Raw genomic sequence first — 25,958 nt, 5'->3', positions numbered from 1 at the left:
ATGCTCACTTAAGGAAAATTCTGAAGTCTTCATTTCAAGCAATAATGGTTCAGATTCTTTGAAGAAATACAGGACACTCCCTGAATCCGGAGCATGATGACTTGATTTATTTCCCAGCACCTTGCTTTCCTGGCTCGGGTCTGCACGAACTCTGACAGGGGCCTCCGTTAACTCTGTGTTTCACTACTAAACCCCAAACCTCATCAGGCTGAGTTACGTAGTTCTTCTTTTCATCCCTAATTCATTTCCAATCCCATTCCCCACAGTAGCTGTTTTCAATATCATTAATTTGCTTTAAACTTAAAACATGATTTTTCACTAACACAGTGACTCCTTGGGAAAGAGGAAGGAGATGCCATGTCATTACGCTAGTCTCAAATTTTCCCGTCATTTCTTCATCTCCTTCGGGCTGACAGGGAAGGGAGCTCATTTCCCCCCCCAGGTTAGCTCTTCTGACAGGACCACAGGCTCAGATATCTCCCTTATGGTGGCCTCATTTCTGCAGCCTGAAAACCAAGCTCAAAACTCTGTGCAGGGAACCCTGCCCTGACCTTTGATTGCACCCCCCCACCCTCCCCACGCCATAATCCACTTTCGCCCTCAGGGCCAAACTTCTCTGCCTGAAGTCCCTTACAGGTATCTCTTTAATCTTCTGCAAACTAGTTTCTGCTTCTAAAACTTTTATTTTAATCCTCACCACACCCTATGAGATACGTAGTAACATCCCTTTTGCAAAGGGGGCAACTAAAGCTTGGAAGAGTACAGTCACTTACTAAATGGATGGGCTGCCAGTCCCCAAACACAGCTTTGTTTGCCCCCCTGGGCCTAAATATGAGCAAACGCTTTCCTTGGCCAGGAATATTCCATCCCAACATCCAAGTACTGATTCCTATCCTCCTTCATGGTCCAGCTCAAATCCCACAGCCTCCAGGAAGCCTTCCCCAAGAACCCTCCATTCAGTCAGTCAGTCCTTCCCTCCACCGGCCACCTTAGACCGCAAGTGGCTGGTTCTACTAAGCATAAACCACCTACCCTGCAGCCTAGACAGTGGAGTCTGTAGTTTCTGTCCCTCCCCAGACCCTGAGCCCCCCAGGGCAGAACTGCAAGCTTCCTAGGTTCCTTTCATCTCTGTAACTCATGACCACCATCAACCCATGCTTCTCAAATGATGACAAACCTATTAACTTTGACACTCCTCTCGGAAACTGACAACATGCTGCAAACTTTTCAACATTACTTTGGGGACAAACATAATATTACTATTATTCTCAATTTATAAATGTAAAAGAACTCCATCTCAAAACAAAACAAAACAAAACCACAAAAAACAAAGAGCAACAACAAAGTTTGGAGATAAAGGCCCTAGCCTCCTGTTTGTTCTAATTCACTAACTCAATGCTTCTCTTTTTCATAGATCTGCTTGTTGATTTTTTTGCCCTGCCTCACCTGGGAGACCAGACCGAAATTCAGGGACAGCTGAAGCCACAACCTCAATGCGACAGCTTTTCTACTCAACAATCAGCTAAGTCCTGCCATGCCTTCCTGGTTCCCATACGATGAGATCACATGAAAATAAAATTTCTAAAAAGAAGGTTCCTGGCCAGCGCCTGGGGGAAGGGAAGGGATGCTCCTTCACATCAGTGCTCCGCTGCGGAGCCCAGTTTTCAGGCGGCGGAAGACGGGAGGAGAGGCGGCACACTGCTTTGGGAAGACAGCGGCATCCTCGCCTGGATGGTGTTCCTCCCCAGCTTTCTTTCAAGTCCTTTCTAGTTCTACTATTCGGAGTTACTTAGGATTATTAATAAATCTAATGACTGTCAAGGGGATAGATTTAAGCAGCTAGCAATTACCAGTATAATAAAAGCACATGGAAACCCAGAGGTAAAGCAAAATTTATTCTAACATATACTATTTTCCTTTCATGAAAAACTACTTCAACTCTGCATAAATTTTCAGTTTTCCTCTTTGGAAGGAAGAAATGTTTCACTGCATTTGTACTACTACAAATGTACACAGATTTTATACAGTTGACCCCTTGAACAATACGTGTTTGAACTGCATGAGTCCACTTCTATGTGGATTTTTTCCAATACATACAGTACTATAAATGTGTTTTCTCTTCCTTACGATTTTCTTAATAATATTTTCTTTTCTCTAGCTTACTTTATTGTAAGAATACAGTATATAGGGCGTCTGGGTGGCTCAGTTGGTGAAGCGACTGCCTTCGGCTCAGGTCATGATCCTGGAGTCCCTGGATCGAGTCCTGCATCGGGCTCCCTGCTCAGCAGGGAGCCTGCTTCTTCCTCTGACCCTCCCCCCTCTCATGTGCTCTCTGTCTCTCTCATTCTCTCTGTCTCAAATAAATAAATAAAATCTTTAAAAAAAAAAAAGAATACAGTATATAACACTCAATAACATACAAAATACAAGTTCATCAACTGGTTATATGATCGGTAAGGCTTCCGGTCAACAGCAGGCTATTAAGTTTTTGGAGAGTCAAAACAAATTTGTGACTGCGCTGGGAGTGAGGGCCCCTACCCTGCCACACTGTACGAGGGTCAACTATACACGTTTTCCAATTCCCACTAAGGTAAAAAAAGAGGTAAGATCACTATCCAATTCAAAGGGAAAAAAAAATCTCATTTCCAAACTATTTTAAATTGGGAAAGCAATCCAATTTGTAACCTCAATTGCATACCTAAACAAGTAATTTATGCAGATAAAAACCATTCCAAAATTCAAAGATCAAAGAACATAATACTAAATAATGCTGGAGAAATTCCAATGCATTTAAGCAATTTTCAATGTGCCATAATTACATATTGAGAAAGAGAACACACTGTACTTTTTCTGACAATTAACAAAATATGATTTCATGTCAATAGTTAAAAGTGTAAGTAAATCCTCAAAGTACATTCTGTCCTAAAAATAATTAGTTTGTGCTCATAAAAGTACAAAAATCAGTGTTAAAAGAGATCATTTTTTTTAAAAGAACCCAATATCTTTCCTATTCCCTAGGCATTTGGCATCAAAGAAAAATGAATGTGACAAAGTCTTCTAGGCTTTTCATTACTTTTTTCCAGAAAAATGTTTTTAAAGGAAATGTATCTTATGTCAAATAAACAACTTATACTTTTCAAACTCTCTAATACATCTAAGACCACAAAAATAACAAACATTTACCCATTTTGTTTAAATCAGACAAAAGCTAAAAAATAAAAATCTCCCTAAATGAATCAGAACTTTAAAAATAAAAGCACTCACATTCTAGCAGATTCTAGTAATTGCTTTAAAGTATCACTTATTTATTTATTTTTAACTTTTTTAAAGATTTTATTTATTTATTTGACCGAGAGAGACACAGCGAGAGAGGGAACACAAGCAGGGACAGAGGGAGAGGGAGAAGCAGGCTTCCCGTGGAGCAGGGAGCCTGATGCAGGGCTTGATCCCAGGACCCCGGGATCATGACCCGAGCCAAAGGCAGACGCTTAACAACTGAGCCACCCAGGCGCCCCTCACTTATTTTTTAAAATATTTATTTAAATAATCTCTACACCCAACATGGGGCTCGAACTCATGACCCTAAGATCAAGAGTCACAAGCTCTTCTGACTGAGCCAGTCAGGCGCCCCTAAAGTATCACTTTATTAAGGGATCTGGTCATCACTCTGGTACTGTCATCATTATAGCACATCAAACACAGCAGGGGAGAAACACGTTCAATCTCAGAACAGATTTACAGTGTTACTAAATTTAAATGTTTTCTCATCGATTCCCTCACTCAAGTTAGGTACAGATAATTTTGAATGAAACAAAAACCACCAATTAGTAAGAAATATGAGGAACAGATGAACATGGTAAGCAATATGAGAATTCAATCAGCAAATCCAGACTGTGGAAGACTCAACAGGACAAACACTCTGGTTTCTTCAGTAAAAGTTACAAGGCGTAGAAAAAGAGGAATAGGAATCTATAAATTAAGAGATGAAGAGAAACATCAAAACAATCACAAAGTGTACACCTCATTTGGATTTAAAACCATCAAATCTAAAAAAAACCAAAAAACAAAACAAAACACAAAAAACCAAAACTAAGACAACTGGGAAGAATGTTTAAGTATGTTAATAACGTTACGGCATTTATAACATTATGAATTTGAAGAAAAAGAATCCCTATGTTTAAAAGATACATACTGAAATATATACAGATGAAATGCTATGCTATCTGGAATTTGCTTCAAAATAATCCTGGAGTGGGGATTTTAGGAGAAGGAATACAGAGAAAACAAGAGTGAATTTTAAGTTGATAATTACTGATGCTGCATAACGGCTACAGGCAGGTCTCTCTTATTCTGCTTTTGTACATGCTTGAAATGGTCTATATTTCAATAAAAATTTTTATTGCAAACTGAATGAAAAGACATGCTATGGGGAAAATTATGCTTTGCAGAAAAAAGCTGGGGAAAAACACACCAAAATATTCAGAAGTACTTGACTCTGTGTGGTATAATCATGGAACTGCTTGTCTACCCTTAAAAAAATTCTGTAAAAAGCACATGTAATGTATAATAGAAAGCATTTAAAAAATATGAATAGCAAATGGCTTTCAATGCCTCTCCTTTTTAAAACAATATAAGTAAAACTGGTGAGTGTCTAAGAATTTAATTTGAGGAGTAATGGAAATTATTGATGACTCTGCTGAATTTTTAAATATAGGCATACTAAAAGGTAAGGTCAGGAAACAAGCTTCCCCAAAATGTAGCAACACCTATATAAATTATTATTCAATTGATACTGTAACACTAGCCATATTTTATAAAGATACGTGTCACTGCTCTAAAATGTTCTCACTGCCAGTGTTCTAGGAAGGAATTAAATACTTCAGAAATGCCTTTCACCAGGAAACTGAATTGTAATGATCAATAAACATGAATTAGGTATGGAAATCATTATTTCAACTCCTTAATCAAAATATGATGGCTTTATTGTATATAGTTATATAATTTTATAATATTTTGCTCCCACTACTTTATGCAGTTTGTCCCAAAACTCTAAGGATTAAAAACAATATTCCTCAACTAATTTATTTATATCTGGCAATTAAAAATGGTTCAATTAGCTACTGGGAATAAAAATATGAAGGAGAATTAAAATATTTTCTGAGAAAATGGATACCCACGATGAGGGGGGAAGTATGCATCTCTGTGCACTCCCACGTGAACATGTGTTGGGCAGGAGGTAAACCGCACTTCCACAGCAGGAAGTGAGTTAAAATACAAGACATAAAGTCAAATTAAAGGATACTATTTAGAAATATGTGCCATATGAAACAGGTGAAAAGTCAAAAATCTGAAATGGGAAGGAGTGGGACAAGGCACTGTTATTTTTTGTCACGAGCTTGGCATTATTATTGTTTTCAAACCATGTACACCTGGTGGACTTGAATACACCCATTACAGAAAGCACACAGCAACGGAAAAGGTCTCACCAATAGTCATAGCTCTCATCCCAGTTGTCAAAATGTACCAGGAAACGATTGTCCACCATATCTGTTACCGTAGCAACACAGATGAACGCAGGATTCTTTTTGTCTACAGCTTCAAGCTTCATTCCAACTCGAAAGCCTGACGGGATCACTGTCTACGAAACACACAGATTTAATTAGAGATAAGCACACACTTAACAGCGAGATCTGGACCCTCTCTACACCTCCCACCCAAAGACCCGGCATCCGTCAGCTGCATTCACGTTACTTAAAGAGCATGTACTAGTTTTAGAGCAGGGTCGCTTTCCAATGAGCAGCAGTGAGAAAACAATGTCCTGTTGGTACACCCAAGTCAACTATCTGGATATCAAGACTAAACCACCCATAACCTCACAGAGTTTAGTTCATTTCAATATGTGTTTTGGCACTGCAGTTACCAGTTGGGCGAGTTTAATTCACCATATAGTTCACTTTTTGCTTTTCTTGTCCTTGACTACAGACTTAACAATGAAAATTATTTCACACAAAATATGCACTCAATCAAGTTAAAAATGTGTATGAGTCCGTGCAAGTTCACTCCCATTTTTGAAAAGATCTCTCTAAAGAGTACTCTACTGAAACTAGGTCATCTTCAGACATGAAAGGCTGTAAATTATTACAACTTTTACCTAACACTATAGATATTATTCACAAAAGCACCAAAAGAACTGGCTGAACATATATAGCCACTCAAAATAGTTTGTAATATAAGGAAAACCAAATGACCAGCCATCTGGGACATGGAACTAAGACAATAATAGCTCAGTAAGATTTAGTGCTTGAGGTGCAGTAAAATGTAAACATTCCTTAGGATCTTGTGTGAGGAAAACTATCCTAACTCGGAGAAGTGTACTGGGATATTACTAATGCCAATCATAACACACAAGTCATTTCTGTCCTTCTAAAAAAAAAAATCCTCTGCCCAGACTTAAGTATACAGATACTATTCTAATTACTTTAAGCAAAACAAGTGTTATCTCCCATTTTACTATAATTATACAGCTATCATCACAAAAATGTAGACAGCCACATATCTGAAAACGTTAGCAGATGTCTTATATGAATAGAAGGAGTAGGCATTAATGCCACACAGACACCTTGATGATACATTTAAGTCCTGAAATTATTTACCAGGGTTCTGACCACAAATATTTGAATATTCTGAGGTAGAAGAATCTAGAAATGGAAAAATTACTTTCTTCTTGGATATCAAACTCATAGCCCAAGATTAAGTTGTGTGCTAGCAATGCACAGAATTTAAGATGATGGTTCAAGGCAATTAATCAAATCCCTGACTGAATGCATCCTCAGAGAACAGACAGGGATTAGGAGGAATCTTGGAGCAGGCTGCTGAATTTTCCACCTAACTGACCTTCCTCCCTTGTCTTGACAGAGAATACCTACTGACAACACAGTATTTACATTTCAGTAATTAAGCTCTCCTCTCAATTAAGGGATTTTAAAATAATGATCTGGCTCATTAGTTCTATTAGTTACCTAAACACACACACACACACACCCTCTTGAGTTCTCTAATTCGACCTGGCTTATGCTCAATTTGATCAGAGACTCTTTTAGTCATCAGACCAATGCTCAAAACAACTGGTTAAAATCATTTCCCAAATGGACGGTATTTGGAATGGGTGAGAAAGTTTCTGCCCACTCCTAATATTCATTTCCATTTGGAGGGAACCCCATTATTGAAACATTATTGTCTCTTTCTACCTTCTCACTCACTGTTACCTGACTGGTGATTCTGGAAGAAGGAAGTGGTCATACTCTTAAAAGTAAGTTGGCCTACAGGGCACGCAGTTTCCATCTGCTCCTGTCCCTGCAGGGGTGTAGGTCTGCCCTGGTCCAATGCTCCTGGGCTTGGGGGATGGGGCAGAAGGGTCAGGAAATCGTAATTCTAGGTCTCAGAATCACAAAGCTCATTCCTCAACAGATAGAGGCCATGCATGTACTCCAACTGAGCCCTTATCTGTTATAGAGATGGTATTTTGGCTTTCCACCTGCTTGCTCTCTGTTAATTCCAATTAGATCAGAATGTGGACAAGAAAGAAGAGTGTAACATGTTGGGCTTCTTCAGAGATGCAACAGGGAACACGCCACGGAAAGTGGGAACACAGGTCAAAAAAGCGGGAAATACATACACATCCAGACTTTGCTTCTGTCATTAGGCAAAATAAAGCCACACACCGGAGTGAAGGTAAATCATCGTCCCTAGCATGCAAATACAAACAGGACTACACTCATCTCACTGCATGAATCCCATGTGAACAGCACTCTAAGCAAGGGACACTAACAATAAAATATCCTGCTCAATTTCAATTTTTTAAATGTACTTTTACCGTAAATTACACCAGGGTTTCATACTATGTTGCCTTCTACCCTTAAATAAAACACAATAACCATGATTTGCCTATGAAATATTTATTCATGATGAGTTTAAGCAAATTTTAAAATTTAATTAAGAGTACTCTATTTACCAAAGCAATAAAATTTACTATAGTCTCTTGGTATCACTTTTAACCTACGAAACACTCACAAGTCATTTCCCTTGAAAGGAAAAGTATTTTGGATGTACTTACTATATTCTGATTTTCAAATAATGACTTGGGAGCAGCTTGAGCTTTGCATGTCTTAAGATAGGTCTGCCAATTAAATTCTTCTTCTTTATAACCTTGGATAAGCACATATTGGACTTAGTAAAGTGTCAAAATACTTCACACTTAATTTTCCGTTCCCACTTTTAGCTATACTTCCAACATGTTGAAATCAAACAACTGATTTTTTAAAAAGACAAAATTTAACTCATAATTCGTAACTATAGATTTTCTTACACAGGCTGTGTTAATTTCCAACAAATCATATTAGTTTTTTTCAATTCCAAATGAATGATAACGGATATAAAGAAAAGGTAAAAGGAAGCAAATACATATTATACTCAGGTCTGCGTCTTATTACCAGGCCATTTCTACCAATATTTAGGTGGAACTGCTCAGCAGTAGAGGAGTAAGCCGGAGGAGTCAAAATCTTTATTTTCTCCTCCCCTGTTCTATTTTGAGAAACTCACTTGTAGGAACAAGTGGGAAACTGGAGAAAATAGTAATAAAACAGAAAAATCTTTTTAGCCTATCACCACCAGAATGACAATTCAAGATTTATGAAGTAAGCATGTTGGCAAATTACAATAATGGAAATGTCCTTGCCTTAATGCTCACAATTTCACATATAATGTTGCTGAAGCCAACATTTCCTTTAAAAAGGAAATTGAGTATTTTATTTTATCTGCTCATGTTCTCTCTTCTACTTCCATTGAAGTCCAAAAGGCAGCATTAAAAGTACAGCTAATAATTTGCCACATATAGGAGGTCAATTTATATAAAGGCATGCACATTTTCTTTTTCACCTTCATTTTTTTCTCTGTGTTTTTGTTTAATCCTTCAGCCATCTGAAAATACCATTCTGCCATTAATTTTTCACTTAAAACCAAAGGGTGGCTAGTGCATGAAAAAATGAGAGTCCTGAGACAGGCCAAATATATCACACTAGTCACCTGGACCTTTGACATCAAGTAAACAATACTGAACGTAACAGGTGAAAAGGAAAGAAATAAGATATTGTTAAATACATTAGGGATGGACTGAACAGGACGGTTGTTATTCTTGGATCTTTATGTAAAAATGAAACAGGCAGAATGACTGCCAGACTGTCCTATAAAGAACTCAAGAATAAAAAAGTAATTGCTATTAATTCAACCCCCATCTAAACCAGCTTTTAATGCTATATTCTCCTTTCCAATCTTCTAAATATTAAGATTCAAGAATTCAATGCATAATTTCTTGAGATTCTCTATATAATGAAATATCAGTAAGTAAACTTAGTCATTTAAGTAGGTTAGAACTAAATTTTCCAATGTGTTTTTTCAAGGATATATGTATTTATCCATATGAACAATATGGATTTGCACAGTACAGGTCCACTTATTCATATCTTCTCTTCCTTATGATTTTCTTAATAATGTTTCCTTTTCTCTAGCTTATTTTATTGTAAGAATATAGTATATAATCTATGTAACATACAAAACATGTGTTAACTGACTATTTATATTAAGAGTAAAGCTTCTGGTCAACAGTAGGCTATTAGTAATTAAGTTTTTACCGAGTCAAAAGTTACATGTGGATTTTCAACTGTGCTGGGAGATAGCGCCCCTAACCCCTGTGTTGTTCAAGAGTCAGGTGTGTGGGGGGGTGGGGGGGGCGGCGCATGGGTGTGTGTATGAAAGAAATCTGTAACTAAAATTTGTATTCAAAATTAAGTATCAATCAAATATTATTTTATATACAAAGAAGTACATGGACATAGTTTATTCTCTTAAATAGGATTCTACTTTTTACATTTCTTTCACTTTAATGAATGAATTTTTCTTCATAAACAATAAGCTTGAATTTGGGCCTATCTGAATCATTATAAAGTCTGAATTCTTAAAAATTCCAAATCACCATGTAAGGAAAGAAGCTTTTACAGAATTTAAAATATGAAACAGAAAAGTGACAATACCTTTCGGAGGATGGAGTTTATGGCCAGTTTTCTCACACCACCCCACTGGGTGAATATCCAGAGCATCTGCATTTACCCAGAAGTCATAGCAATCAGAATATCCATCAAAGTGCAATTTTATCCGGTATCCACAAACCTGAAATAGGTAAAGCATGATGACTGACTAAAAAAACAAAAAGAAATCCAAAATACCCAGAATATCTATGTACAAAACTTACTTACAAAATAAAACAAAATCTATTGATTTCAGTGCAAGAATAAACATGGACATCGGAGCACCTGGGTGGCTCAGTCGGTTAAGCCGCTGCCTTCGGCTCAGGTCATGATCCCGGGGTCCTGGGATCGAGCCCCGCATCGGGCTCCCTGCTCAGCGGGAAGCCTGCTTCTCCCTCTCCCTCTGCCTGCCTCTCTGCCTACTTGTTCTCTCTCTCTCTCTGTCAAATAAATGAATAAAATCTTTTAAAAACAAAAAACCAAAAAAAACCATGGACATCAAGTGTAAATAGCCTATGTTAATCAAAGCACCCTCATTAACAGCAACAAAAGCAAGTGAACAAAATGACAAAAATCTAAAGGCAAAGGCGATTCATTGGGAAGAGCTGAGCTGCGGTGCTTTGGCATTCTTCCTAGTTATATTAGGAGCACACAGATACTGGGGGAAGAATGATTTTCCTACATATACATGTCCTCTCTGCATTCTTTATTTTGTACCAGCACGTATCACCAAGGAGGGCCGGCAGGGAAGGAGCCGGCCCCACACAGGGTACGCAGCCCCTGCAGAGTCCCAGGGTTGACGCCGTGCTGTCCACTGCCTAAATGCTGGCCCTTAGCCTTTACAGAGCTCTGCAGACAGTGACATTTGGCCAGATCAAGGCTGGTACATAGAGAGAAGTCAATGGCTTCTCCTCTCTACCCGTAGCTGGGTTGGGAGAAAGAAAGGCCTTCGTCAATTCCTACTTAGATGAGACAGGTTCCCTGGAATGCCAATAAGAACTCACTTTATGTAATGCATGCTGGATGCTGAGGCCATGCATCTGTCTGAACGGTTCCTCCTGGGGAAGTTCTGAGTTAAAAGGTCACATGGGTCTAGGAGGTCTCAGCTGGGTCACTCTCTGCCTTGGGCTCTTAGAGAGAAGTTCAGCCTCTCAGTCTCCTTGCCACTAGCACTGCAGATGTGGAACCACACAACACCCCAGACCTCTGAACACTCCAAACCAGAAGCCTGAGACTAGAGCACAGCGCCAGGGCAATTAACAATCCCCGAATAATAAGGGAGCTGTCTATTTACTGCCACACTATTAAAATCCAAGTGGCAAAACAAACCGTACAGGATGAGTCAGTGCATGAGAAAAATTATATATACATGAATTCATGTGTATTTTTATGTGTGTGCACATATGTGATAGTCTGTATACATATATACACATAAGTATATGTATTTATACACATTTATGTACATACTTACACATGCACATATAAATGTAAATTCACAGTAAAAAAAGCTCTGAGAATATATGCCAAAATATGGACGATTTCTTTCGTTTTTTTTTTTTTAAAGATTTTATTTATTTATTTGACAGAGAGAGACACAGCGAGAGAGGGAACACAAGCAGGGGGAGTGGGAGAGGGAGAAGCAGGCTTCATTGCTGAGCAGGAAGCCCGATGCGGGGCTCGATCCCAGGGCCTCAGGATCATGACCTGAGCTGAAGGCAGACACGTAACGACTGAGCCTGGGTCCAGGTGCCCTGACAATGATTTATTCTGAGAAGTGGGAATGAGAACGCAGAGGCCAAAAGGGAAGGATGGGCTTTTTATATTTCATCTTCTATATGAATATTTTTTCAATTAGAATGTCTTGATATGTTACATATATCAGATTTGCAACTGAGCTGACTCCCTCCAGAGAGACTAGAGTCCCTCGCAGAGCCAAGATGGGGGGTTCCTGCAAAGTACGTCTCTGCCCCCCGCCCTATATCAACCCCACACCCAGAGGGAGCTCAGTGGCTGCTTCTCTCCTCAGTCTCAGAGCCAGGCAAGCCTACTCTGCCTCACACTCCACTGTCTCTGGTCAATGCCTGAGAAACAAGCCCCTTTTGTGACTTCTCCCTCTAGTCCCCTGGGGTCATACTGCTCTGAGCTTCACCTCCTGAGTCAACCTCCCCGCCTCCTCCTGGCCCCACAATCTCCACTGTGTCTCATGCTCTCTGGAACCCTCTGCTTTGGTAAACAATCTCCGACATCATCAAACTCCTTGTCCAAAGGCATATGTAATGCACCCCTCTCAAGCCTTCCCTCAAGTGGAGACTGCTCCTTCTCCCACTTTCTATCCCTCTGAGGCTCAGGAGAGGTTACTGCCTAGGCCCCTGCTCCTGTGAGTCCCGTGTCATGTGGCTGCATCACCAACTCGTCCTTATCATCCCACATACCACCCTCCCAAACATCCTTTCTCACTCATCAGACACTAAGCTCTGGCTTCCTTTCTTCCTTTCTCTCTCCTGAGTAATTCCCTCGTGCGCACAGATGACTCATTCTGTCAAAGGACCCTGGCTCCTTGCTCCCTGCATTTCTTCTCCACTTCAGTTACTCTCCTGAATCTTGTCCCATGAGGAACTAAACTGCCTCTCAACTACTAAATTAAAACATCTAGTGCTATGAAGGCATCCTCCTATTCAGTTTGCTAACCTGATTCCTCCCTATACACACTTCTTCCTCAATCTCATTGAAATGTCTAGTACCTCCCAGAAGTTGATCCTTCTTTTTCCCTAGCATCTGCCCTCACCCTGAGCCTTCCTTCCCTAGCAATCACTGAGAACATTTTCTTGCCAACATTTTTTAATTGTTGGCCTCATGTCCTTCCTAAAACACATGCCTGACAAAATTCCATTACCCCCTCGATCCACCTAGTCTGCACCTATACGTGGTCTAGAGACTATTGCTGAGGGGGAAAAAAAAAATTATTCACAATTTCCTGTTTGCAAATTCACCTACGTGATAAAATTTACTTGTAATCCAAAAAGGGTACTCGTGGTGTTTGGGAACAGATGCACATACAGAGTGGTGAAAAATGTGAGCTGCCTCTTGTGCAAGTTCCGAGGTGAAGTCGAAGAAAGCAATGCGCTCTCTGCCTTGTTTTCCATCTCATTCTGTAAGCCAAACGCCCTTTGCATAGTCAGTTTACTGCTACATTTTTCACATTTGTGCTTTCTGTTGGCGATTTTGCTATTTAAAATGGCCCCCAAGCACAGTGCTGAAGGACTGGCTAGTGTCCCTAAGTGCAAGAAGGTTGTCATGGGCCTCATAGAGAAGACATGTGTTAGATAAGCTTCAGCAGGCATAAGTTATAGTGCTGTTGACCAGGAGTTCCGTGTTAAAGAATCAACAGGCGATATTAAATAAGATGTCATGGAACAGAAATGCACATAAACAAGGTTAAATATTGATCAGGTGACAGAAATGTTGTGACCAAAAGCTCACAGGAACCTAACCCTGTACTTCTCCTGAAGTAGTGGTCCAGGGTTTGCTATTTATAGGATCAACTTCCACAAATGAGAACCAAATGCACCTGTAGAGTGGACTCTCCCTCTGTGTAGCAATCCTTCTAGATAGCCATGTCCGGTTCCCACTCCCATTCTTCACAACAGCCTTTTCAAACCCTCCCCCCTCTCCTTCAGCTACCATGCCCACGACCTCCATCGTCACTCTCAGTGATTCACCTTCTGTGGTAAAGAAGCTGTCTTGAACATGTGACTCCAAACTAGCAAACCTGCCCATGCCTGTGCACACCCACCCCCTCCACCTCCACCCTGCTAGAACCCAAGAAGAGATTCCTGCTCCTGGCTAAGGCTGGGTCTCCTCATATACCCTGGATCTCAACTTCCCCTAGCCCCTCCTTATCAATTATCTGCTCTCTCTGAGCCCTCCAACCCGCTGCTCCCTAGCTGCTTTTTCAGAATTCATTCTCCAGTCTCTTCCCATTATTAAAAAAAAAAAAAAAGGGGGGGGGGCAGGGGGAGGGAAGAAAAAGAAAAGTAAATAAAGACTATCTCTCAGGCTTAGGCAAACAAATTCCCCCGTGGTCTTGGTTAAGAATGTAATAACTGGCAAACCTTTTTGGAGCAAGAAATAGCAGCATGCATCAAAAATTTAAATTTTAATCACGCTCACAAGGGCACTGCTTGTAATAATGAGAATGATGAGAAAGTGAAGACCACTCATTTGTTCATCAATATGAGAGAAATTAAATGAATTACAGCAAATTAGTAAAATGGAACACCACCCAACGCTTAAAAATAATATGTATATAAAATATAAGATACACTGTCATAAAAGCAAGCTCCAAAAATTATGTATTATACCATTTATATGTAAAAAAGAGAAAAATATACGTATATGTATTTTTACAAGTAGAGAAAACATCTGGATGGAACACAGTGAATGCATAAGGGTCATTATCTCTGGGATCTGGAATAAGGAAAAGCAAGGAGTGTGATAGAGGACTTTTCTTATAATGTATATTCTTTTTTTAAAAACTATTTTATTTATTTATTTGAGAGAGAGAGGGAGAGGGAACACAAGCAGGGGGAGTGGGATAGGGAGAAGCAAACTCCCCACTGAGCAGGGAGCCTGACACGGGGCTCGATCCCAGGACCCTGGGATCATGACCTGAGCTGAAGGCAACGCTCAACCGACTGAGACACCCAGGCGTCCCTATTTTAATGTATGTTCTTATACTAGTTGAAGTTTTCATGATGAGCAAACATTACTATTATAGTAAAAAGCTAGACAAACTAAAATATATCTCCTTCAAAATGAGGAGTTGGAACACACACAACACACACACCTTAAAAAGATCCCCTTTTTTACAGCTAAACTTCTCAAAAGCAGGCTACACTTAACTGAATCTGCTTCTTCACAATGCTTCCTCAATTATTTAGGGTACTAAGATGAGCTAATACATGGCAAGCACTAAGCTCAGCATCTGTCCCATGGTCCTCTCTATGTAACTGTATATCATCATTATTTACCATAATTGTCATCATCCATCAGATGTTACTGTGTTCCACAGGAGCCAAGCTTCTTACAAATTCACTAAGTCACTGAAAGAATATTATGATAACTAAAACTAATACACAAGAGATCATCTTATTCTTTTGGGGGGAATTTTTAAAGACTTTATTTATTTTGTTTTCGAGACAGAGGGCACGTGAGTGTGGGGATGGGCAGAGGGAGAGAATGTCAAGCCAACTCCACACTGAGTGTGATGCGAGGCTTGATCCCATGACCCTGAGATCATGACCTGAGCTGAGCTCAAAAATTGGATGCCCAACCTACTGAGCCACCTAGGCGCCCCTTTGGGAGAATTTTTAAAGACACATACCCCTGGCTCAAGAGAGGGAGGAAGGTGGAGGCTAGCACAGGAGGAAAAAGTGAATTCTGCACAGGAGGAAAAAATAAATTCTAAGAAATGCTCTCAGTAATATACTAGACTGACATATATATAAATAGACTTGGACAATTTTTCCTAAAAAATTTCACAGAGGTACCTTGAAATACTAAAAAATACACAAATATCTGTTGGTCTAGTTCTTTTTCTCTTCTTTTTTTTTTTTTAAGATTTTATTTAATTATTTGAGAGGGAGAGAGAACAAGATGGGGAGGGGAGGCGTGGAGGGAGAGGGAGAAGCAGACTCCCCACTGAGCAGGGAGCCTGATGCAGGGCTCCATCCCAGGACTCTGGGATCATGACCTGAGCTAAAGGCAGACTCTTAACTGACTGAGGCACGCAGACGCCCCTGTTGGTCTGTTTCCTATGTGAAGGAACCACAGTACGACCAAAGCTATGGAGTCAGATGGACCTGGGGTCAAATCCTGGTTCTATCACTTTGAAGCTGTGTGGCCCTGCATACATCACTTAACCTCTCTGAGCCTCAGTTCCTTTACCTATAGAACAGGAATGAAAAAACATGACCTGCATAGGATTCTTGTAGAGATTCAGTGAGTTAACGCACAAAGCAGTAAGTACAATGCCTGGCATGAAATAAGCACTGAACAGATGGCACCTTTTCCCATTATTAAAACCCCAGAATCACCACTGTATTGCAAAAATAAAGACAAGGCAAGGCTTACCTCAGCCACAGTGAGGACACAGTACACAGACTGATGCTCAGGGTCCACACCTTCTAACTTCATGCCAACTTTAAACCCATTTTTGTTATATGGAAAGGACTGATACTAAAATGCAAAATGACAGCAGTTTTAGTATTTTATCCTGAACGTCCAATTAAAATGTGAATAATTACCATTCTTAAATAAAGACTAACAAATACATAAATAATTCTTAAAAATCCAAAAGAAAAGGACCACCAAATAATCCAACGATAAATGAACAAAGACTATACACAGGTCACAGAAAGGGAAAAGTTTTACATATCTGAAAAAATGTTCAACCTCACCCATGAGAGTCATACAAAGTAAAATTACATTAAAACATACTTCCCCTAATCAGGTTTGTCAAGATCAAAAAGTCTGGTAACACAGTGCGGGCAAGGCTCTGGGAGGACAGGCGCATACATACATCTAACAGGGGTCGAAACCGGCACAACCTCTAACCACCTCCCAGTATCTATGCGAACAGGACATGCGGTTTGTCTCAGCAATTCTAATTCTGGGAAATTATCCAAAGAGATACCCACATTATGTGCAAAATGACAGGTGTACAAGGTCATTCACAAAACATTTATTTGTGGTTGTCGTGTATGTGTCATATATTAACATATATGTGTCAACCAATAGGGAGCAGCTTAACTTGTTATGGAACAGACATAAGATGTCATATTATGAATATAAAAGAATGATGAAGGGATTCATGAACTGAGATGGACTCCTTTCCAAACTAAGTTTAAAAAAAAAAAAAAGCAAAGTCTAAAACAGTGTGTATGACATGTTACCATTTGGTTGAAAATGAGGAGGACAGGATCTGTGTATACCTACTGCTTATCTGCACATACAATTTTCTAGGAAGGGGATGGAAGAACTGGTAACAGTAATCACTTATTACTGGGAGAGGCAAATCTGGGACCTAGAGGACGGGCTCTGAGGGACATACTTCACATTCTTCTAGTACTTTTACAGGGTGAATTACATGACTGTTTTACTGATTCAAGTAATTAGGTATATTTAAACTTTTTTTAATGTAAAAAAGTCTATTCTACAAAGAATCAAAGTTACAGAAAATAATCAGACAGAACAAGTTCATACGTAATTACAATTACGTTTAAATTAAATATTCCTAATATAGATGTAATCATCATAACATTTACTATTCATCATTTTTTAAAACTGCTTATCTGAATGCATATCTAACAAGGTATCAATGGAGGATTTATTACACGCCATGATTAAATATAATTAAATAATTTAAAACAAGGTTCAGCGGACTACACTCTATGGGTCAAATCCAGCCCACAACCTGTTTTTATAAATAAAGTTTTACAAGAACATGGCCATAGCCCTTCCTTTATATATTGTCTATGGCTGCTTTCATTACAACAGAACTGAGTTGCTGCCACTGAGACCAGATGCCCCACAAAGTCTAAAACACAGACCATCTGGCCCTTTTACAGAAAAAGCTTCCTGACCCCAGGTTTAGCCCGGGGAGGGCAGCTCCCACTCAGAACCACACTTGGTATCTATACTTCTGAGCTTAAGTCACTTAAGACAAAATGTTTTTATTACAGTTAATAAAATACAATAACCTGCTTTTAGATTTTTGTTGTGATATTATATAAACCTCTAACTCATTTTCATTTCTCCCAAAACCGTAATGTTGACATGAAATTTCATGCCAGGTTTTCTTTATCTACGAGCTTTTCGGCAGTAGTCGAGGTACCCCTCTTAAAATTACTGAGTGAAAGCCCAGTAAAGGTTGAAAGAGCATGTGTATCTCGACATGTGCCCATGCATGTGGCACGGGGGGGGGGGAGGTGGTGGTCAGCATATATTAACATTAGCTGCCCTCGCACTTACCCCTCCACATAAATACACTAACGAAAAACAATATGCTTGAGAAATTATCCCAAGTCACATTTCCTAAACAAACAACACTAATTCCAGATCAGAATTCCAGAGCTTTCGCCCTTGTAGACAACGCCCTTACAGACAATGCAGACAGTGTTTTCTAGAAGAGTCCGTACCTCCTTGAAGAGCTTCGCGGGCACTGCCACAGCCTTTTCCTCCTCCAGATAGGATGCCCAGCACCAGGCTTTCTTTCCTTTAGGAGGCAAACCTGAAAAGCAAGTGAGACTAATAGGCTAGTAGGGTTCCCAAATCTAAGAAGTCAGAGGTGTATCTTGTGAAGTCTCACTTCCCGAACCACTACTATGCCAGGCCATTCTTTTACTTCCATGGCTGGCAGTTCCGTCTCCTCCTGGCCCCTCTTCCAAAGAAGCAAAAGCTAAGGAGTAAACTGTGGTGTGTGACCAGTTATGATGGCAGAAGAAAGCAGCAGAAGAATTTAGAATAAATGAAGGACACAACACAGGAAACCAAGATAGAGCAGTATTATGAAACAAGATGATCAAAAAATGTTTCCTGAAATCAAGAAGCTAAGGACTAAGAAGAGGCCAGTGCACTGAGTGCTGAGGGAATGGCTGCTAATTTGGGAGGGGAGGGGGTGGTCAATTCAGCAAGGGCCAGATTTTGAGCTGCCAAAGAATCTGTAAGTGATAAAGACATGCAGCCAGCCAATATCAATTTTATTTTGGATTAATTTAACAAATAATAGAACTGAAAGGAAGAGCATAATACCTTGATGGGTAGTGAAAGTTATTTGGCGAATGAGATTTGAGCAGGCTAAGATGGAGCCCATGAAAAGAAAAAAGAAATTCTGAATACCTAAGGGAGAAAAAAATAAATGACTGGAGAATAAGGTCCCAGAAGAGCCAGGACCCCAAAGGTAGAAAAGCAGAAGGGAGAGAAAGGTTAAAACATTTGTGAGGCAGAGACCAGAGTGAGAAATTTACCCCTTCTCATCTCAGTGATGTAAAACAGAAGGTCATCTCCCCCAAGAATATAAGAGTTAGGCTCTGTGCCTGAGGCAGGCAGAGATAGTTGAAGCTGTCTTTGAGGAACTGAGAGATGAACGAGCAAGCAGTGCATCCAAGCGGCGAGGAGGCACACTGGCTTCCTGGCCCCGGTTTGCAGGGACAACATGAACGGTCAGGTCGGCGGAGGGGCTGCCCTAAGATGAAGGGCTGGCGGGCAGATGGGATGGGTCAAAAAGGCGAGACAAAACCCTACCGGAGGATACTGAGGCCTCAATGGAAATGAGCTCAGGACCATGCTGAATAAGGAGGCAAGGTCATCCAGTCAATTATAAAAGGAAAGGGTCTGAGGACTGGATTCATCATAAAAATAAAGTGTTGCCTAAGGAGCAATGACAGAAACAAAAATGGTTCCCCATTAGGAGGTTGTGGTTTGAGAGGAAACATAAAAAACTTAAAGTCTTAGGAAATGAACAAGAACAAAGGTTTTAGTCAATGTGCAAAAGTAGGAAAAAAAAAACCTATTTGATGGAAAAATATAGGAAGATGTTTTCATGTTTGCACGGACACTACTCAACAGTTCAAATTTCCATTTTTTTCCTTATCTACTTCTTCAAAACCCTGATTTTTATTGACAAAATTTAATCAAAGAAAAACCCAAAACAATATCTTCACTGCCCTAGCGTACATTACAATTAAGACTAAAATGTCTACCTGTGTGAAATGTTTTCCACTTCATAAAGCCACAAGTAAAACCTTTCTTTCATCAACTTACCCTGCTTCAATACAGCCGAATCACCTCGTCTTTTCCTTCGGGCTCTCTGCGAACCCCTTAGGATTCTTCCATCTTGTTTGTTCTCCTACAGCAAGAAAGGACAATTAATGATTTTAAAAGAGCATGAAACTGGCACCAATGAAAAGTTAGAGAGCTGTCAGAAAGCATTATTATTTTTTGTACGTTTCTTCAATTTCACTTCGTAACTTCTAAAGAAAGAAAGAATATAGGTCATTTGAGAACTGTGTTGCTTTTGGCCTGAGGTCATTACAAAATAAGAACGTTTCCAAGAATCACACTCTGCACCAGCACAGATACCAACCCCTGCCTTCCTGGAGCACTTGCTTCTTATAGCTCCTTGACCACTGTGTTCGGATTTTCCTCACACCCCACTGGCCTGTCTTTCTCCGTCCCTTTGCTGGTATCTCCTCTAACCCACTTCCTTTCTCTTCTCTATTGAACCCCTCTCCCTGGGTTTTAAATATCGTCTGTCTGCCAAATATCCCCAGTCTGTATGCCCTGACCTCTTCCCTGACGCCACACTCATGTATCCAACCGCCCACCTGGGATCTCCACTTGGACACCTAATGAGCATCTCAAACTCACCATGCCAAAGGACTCTAGATTCTGACCTCCAGTCTGGCCTTCCCATCCTCGATAAATGGCATCATTATCCAGTGAACTGTTCAAGCCAAAACCTGAGTTATTCCTGATTCTTCTCTCTCCCTCACACACCGTGATGACCCTGCCTCCAACACCTACCCTAAATCCAGTGACTTCTATCCTCCGTAGCCCTCTTAATGAGTCTACTGCAATAAACTGTGGGTTTCCCTGATTTCATTCTCGGTCCCACATACCAACGCTAGAGCCATCGCTTTAAAACATAAATCATATCACCGTATTTCCTTGCCCTCAACCTTCCAGTGGCTTCCCATCACACACAAAACAGAATGAAACCCCACTAGTCTGGTTTCTCATGAAGCCTTACATGGCCTGGACCTCTTCAACTTCATCTTACTCCACTCCCCCTTAACCTGTAAGGCTCAACTAAAAGGTCTTTCTTTATTTCCTCAAACAAAACACGTCACACAGGTTCTTGCCTTACGGGCTCTTCCCCGCCCCCCCCAACCCCCGGCCATTCCGTTGCCCTGGGGCCTCCTCAGTCCTTCTTTTACAAAGCTGGCTCCCTCTTATCACCCAGACCACACTGTTCGTGCCACCTCCTCTGGGAGGCCTCCCTAACAACCCAGCTTAAAGCAGTCAACCACTCCTGGTGCCCTCCTTTATTCTCCCACAGCACTTATCACAGGCTGCCGTGTCTCCTGTTTATTAGATGTCCCCTTAAAAGAATGTGGTGTCCCTGAGAAGAGATCCTGTTCTCCTGCTGCCGCACATCCCTGTCTTCCCAGCTCCTAGGAGAGAGACCAGCAAATAATTGGTGGCTCAACACTGATCTGAAGGGAAAGTCTTCAAGACCTCAAAGTTCTCTTTTCTTTTTTTTTTTAAGATTTTACTTATTTATTTGAGAGAGAGAATGAGATAGAGAGAGCATGAGAGGGGGGAGGGTCAGAGGGAGAAGCAGACTCCCTGCCGAGCAGGGAGCCCGATGCGGGACTCGATCCAGGGACTCCAGGATCATGACCTGAGCCGAAGGCAGTCGCTTAACCAACTGAGCCACCCAGGCGCCCCAAAGTTCTCTTTTCATACAGGATCACAAATATATACTTTAGAAATAAGATATGTATGTTTTAATTAGCACATTCTGAATTAGTTTCCCCTAAATATACCTGACATTTGTCTGCCATTTTCTACCTACTTGCATAGTTTTATGAGATCTGCAATTTACCAAAATGGGATTGACATTTTTGCTATCGAGAGAGATTGAAGATTTTGCTGTGGCCTCTCCCATCAGTAATAAATTTCAGCACATCCTACTTCTTCAGCCTGAGGGAGGAGTCCTATTACTATTCCCATTTTGAAAGGTGGACAGTGACACCCAGAAGAGGGTCGGGAGGTAACTTGCCGACAGTACCATGGAGTGTCATGGAACCACCAATGGAAGTCAGTGCCTCTGACCGGGGTGCTACTCTCCTAAGAAGCACCCCCGTGCCCCTTGGTCGGTGCGCAGGAGATACTAACCATCTCGTCATCTCTCTCTTCTCCATCCTCCTTGGAGTCGGCTTTCAGAGATAATTTCGGTTTCTTCTTCCGACTACACTTAGGATCTTCTTCCTCGTTGTCTTCTCCTATGTCCCTTTCTTCCTTCTGATCTCTGTTGTGTTTATAAGCCCAAAATAGTGACAGGAAACAATACCTATCAAACATCTACATGTTGATTATCATGCAACTTAAAAAAAAAAATATCCTCCAAAGGAAAAACATGAACCACCAGGAGAAGAGTGTAGGCATCAGAATTTCATAGCTAAGGAACACGTGGAACCACTGTCATGTGTAACAGCTCAGGGTAGAAAATGGAAATTAGCTTATGTATTAATTTCAAAAGGGGATCAGCGCTGTATGTGAAACAGGCTCTAACAAGTTTAAAATCATCTGTCTTTCACATCTGCCATCCACACTAATAAAAGAATCAATTATTTAGAGATGTTTTGGTCTTCAGGGCCATTTTAATGCAAGGATCTAGCAATTATTAAGAATGACAAGTGCAACTGAAAAAAGGCCAAGTGTAACTTTGTAAAATAAAAGCTGGCCAACAAAAACAGACAATTCCCAGGCCTATGCTGGTGAAAATACATGGGAAATGCCACGAAAATATAAGGGTCAAGTCACTGCTTTGTGGTACAAAATTATATGCAAAAATGCACCGTGGTGATTAGCTGAACTTGTCAGACAGTCCCCAAATGGCCAGGGCCCACAGCACTGTCTCCTAAACCTCAGTCTGCGCTGAGGTCTGAGGTCGGGCAACTCATTACACAACTCTCTACGGCCATCTTCATTCAGCTGGTCCCCGGTTTGTGGTGGCTCCGTTTCATTGGTGGAGTTTTGGGTGAGTTACCTAAGAACCCCCCACATATAAACAAAACTGCTTTTCCATAAACATCCGTATCATCAAAATGTATGTGGTCCAGAGACACTGAAATACTCTCAGCTAGGGAGCACACGAGGTCATCAAAAGGCTGAAGAGACACAGGTCACCCTTGCAGACAGGACTTATGCAGTACAACTCAGACCAGACATGATGGAAGTAATGGGGTCAGGGTCCACGCGTCTCTAAAGGAAAAGTCTCTGGGGGAAAAAAAGGGCATGAGTGGGGGACAGATGTCAGAGCGCCTCTGTATTCCCAAGCACCATGACGTTGGACTCTAAAACCCGTTTTACAGATGGAACAGGGCAAAAACCTACTTGTCTTTGATATGCCGGGCACAGTTCTGGCTGCAATAGCTTCCTCCAGAAAGACACTCATCTACATTGCCATAATGACAACAGTTCTCACAGAATTGAAGCCCTTCTACTTTCACTGGATCCTTCAACCTGAAAGGCATCCCAGTCTTCTCCGAAAAGACTAGAAGACGAAAAGGAGGAAAAAACAAAAACAAAAACAAAAACAAAAACAGTGAAAGCCATGACAGAAAACATTCCAAAATACATTTACACTTTTTCCTCTAATAATTTTGTTAGCGACACAATAAAAGAATAATGTTTGTTGAATGAATGAATGACCGATCTATAGTTCGTGGGAGAGGGAAGAGAAGGGACTTGGCAGGAATCATTCAAATCATTTACCCAACAAAAAATATTCTGCAGAAAAGATAAAAGTTTATCCAAGGCTTTTTCTACAGAGTTCAAAGTAAAATAAAGAAAATTTCATTACTAAACTCGGAAGATGAAACTGTCAACCTACAGAATCCTATTTTATAGATGTATCTTTGACACAATTTAAAAAGGGTTATCTATGTTGTTTACCTTTCAATGAGTGGCTTTGTTCTGCTAAATTGGCTAAATCACCACCTATGTGACTTTTCATGTAAAAGGTCTCCTAAACCATAATGATCCAAATCATTTAGGAACTCACGCTTCCTTTTGCCTGAATTTGTTAGGCTAATCATTCATTCAGCAAACATTTATTAGGCACCAATTTACGCTAGACACTGATAATGATAGTACAGACCTTGCCCAAGAGAGCTCACAGTCTAGAAGAGAAGACAGGCAAGAAAACCCAATATTTATAAAAAAAATGTGATACATGCAATTAAAGTATGAACAAGTTCCAGAAGGAGTACAGAAGAAGTGATTCACTCGGCCTGGACTGAGGTCAGGGAAGGACTGTCTCATATAAAGCCTCAACTGGGTTTTGAAGGCCCAGAGGCATTTACCAACTGGACAAAGAGAGAACTGGCATCCCGGCCAGAAGAAAGAGCAGGGGCAAAGGCAAGGGAGCACAATACCACATGATGTGCTGGGAGAATGACATGGAATTCAGTGCTGCCAGCCCTACCAGGACACTGTGTACAGACAGAACAGAGAGCAAAGACACCGCAAGCCCGTGGGTGGTGCCACCCAGATCTTTGTATGTTCGGCTACAGAGACAATAAGAAATCAGTGAAGTGTCAGATAAGCGATCTACAAAAGTTCCTCTGACTTCAAGGTGTGGGATCAATTAGGTGAAATTAGCAGCAGAGTGATTCTCGAGGTGGAGTCTGCAATAGTTCAGGTGAGAGCTGACAAGGACCTACACTGAGGCAGTGGCAGTGATCATTAGTAGAAAAAGCCAGATCTGAGACGTATTTAGGAAATAAAAACCAAGAGGGTTGAGTAACAGGCCATGGGACTGGGGGAGGACAAATTCAGGATGACTCCTAGATTTCTTACTTGTCCACTGGGTGGATGGTGCTACCACCAACTGAAATATGGGTTATAGAAGAGCGAGCAGGTTTGGGGGAAGGGAAGAAAGAAATAGAAAATGAATCGCATTTCAGACATGTGGAGTTTGAGGTACCTGTGGGACATCCAGGTGGAGATGTCCAGTAGGCAGGTGGAAATACGGGCCTGGAGCTCGGGGGAGAGGTCGGGGCTGGAGATATAGATTTAGGAGTCATCAGCATATAGGTGTTAGTTACAACCATCGGAGTAGATGAGAAAAAAGTGGCAGACTTTTGGCTAAATCACCTGGGTAGGCTATTACAACACTGGATTTACTTGATAATTTCCAATTAACCTTGTCCTATTACAGATCTGGCATTAGGAAAGAAGACAGTTTATAGTTATTTTAAAATATAAAAGTTGGTTCCATATGAGTTTTGTTATAGAAATTTACTTAAGAACACATGACATGAAAATCACCCAGGATTTTCAAAGTTCCAGCCTATTATAAAACCAGATAGTCTTATTTTAAAACTCTCAAAAGAAAGAAAGGCCCTGCAGACGACCCATTCTTACCTTCTTGAGCAGTTGGTACCATCCAAGTTGTGGTAGCTGTTGCTTTTTTCACGTTTTCCATCTCACTCTCATCTGTGATAACTTCCAGGGCTCCAAACTCGTTCACCCGAAACTAGAGACAACATGGTGGAAAGAGGCGACATTTACAAAACCGCTCAAAATGGTAATTGTTTCATGGCTGACACGTATAGTCTTTAAGCAAAGTAATTATGCTTTAAAAGTTCATTTCAGCAAACAGATCTAGATAAGCCCTCTACTAATATTAAGTCCTTTGCATTTTACTAATTTGGGGATTCAGGGAAGGGAAAACAGAACAAAAGCAGCAAGGTACTTCTTCGAGTACGATAACCAACCAACCCTACACTGTGTCAGTAGAACTGACTGCTCACTCCGTGTACTCTATAAATTCAAACACCAGTTTTTGCTAGGACTTTTTTTTTCTTCCTTATATACTACTTACTTAGTAATCAAAATTAGTAAAAGAAGAATGACTGTTTTCCCAGGAATCAACTTGTCTCACCCAAGTTCACCCAGGCCAAGAGAAAGAAATCTCTCTTCCAGAAATAATGACCTGCACTCGCATCTCCTTGTATTTCCAAGATGTAGACGAGGAAGGCTGATGTGTGACCATGTGAGCCCCAGCTCCATACTTCTTTGTTTCAC

General features: G+C 40.6%; 1 protein-coding gene across 12 annotated transcripts in view; it reads right to left on the bottom strand.

Annotated features, from left to right (window-relative positions):
• Positions 1-25,958, bottom strand: part of L3MBTL3 (L3MBTL histone methyl-lysine binding protein 3) — a 179,108-nt gene that overhangs the window by 121,934 nt on the left and 31,216 nt on the right. For 8 of the 12 annotated variants that reach the window (XR_010413760.1, XR_010413759.1, XM_064598093.1 and 5 more), the window contains exons 4-13: positions 25,296-25,407; positions 24,856-24,930; positions 23,262-23,421; positions 22,041-22,215; positions 19,902-19,986; positions 18,278-18,369; positions 16,212-16,316; positions 10,086-10,221; positions 8,114-8,205; positions 5,487-5,638 (exon numbers count right to left, since the gene is read on the bottom strand). Coding sequence is in view for 10 of the 12 variants with exons in the window: in XM_064598093.1 (XP_064454163.1) it covers positions 5,487-5,638; positions 8,114-8,205; positions 10,086-10,221; positions 16,212-16,316; positions 18,278-18,369; positions 19,902-19,986; positions 22,041-22,215; positions 23,262-23,421; positions 24,856-24,930; positions 25,296-25,407 (1,184 nt within the window). In the remaining 2 variants the exon portion in view is untranslated. The remainder of the gene's footprint in view (positions 1-5,486; positions 5,639-8,113; positions 8,206-10,085; positions 10,222-16,211; positions 16,317-18,277; positions 18,370-19,901; positions 19,987-22,040; positions 22,216-23,261; positions 23,422-24,855; positions 24,931-25,295; positions 25,408-25,958) is intronic. The other 4 variants (XM_045865526.3, XM_045865528.3, XM_064598099.1 and 1 more) reach the window with 3 other exon arrangements.

The sequence above is a fragment of the Mirounga angustirostris genome, unplaced genomic scaffold (genome assembly GCF_029215605.1).
Source record: "Mirounga angustirostris isolate CCGP_5_RB_7025 unplaced genomic scaffold, mMirAng1.0.hap1 SCAF_8, whole genome shotgun sequence".
NCBI classification, from domain to species: Eukaryota; Metazoa; Chordata; class Mammalia; order Carnivora; family Phocidae; genus Mirounga; species Mirounga angustirostris.
This window is presented reverse-complemented; position numbering and strand designations above follow the sequence as displayed.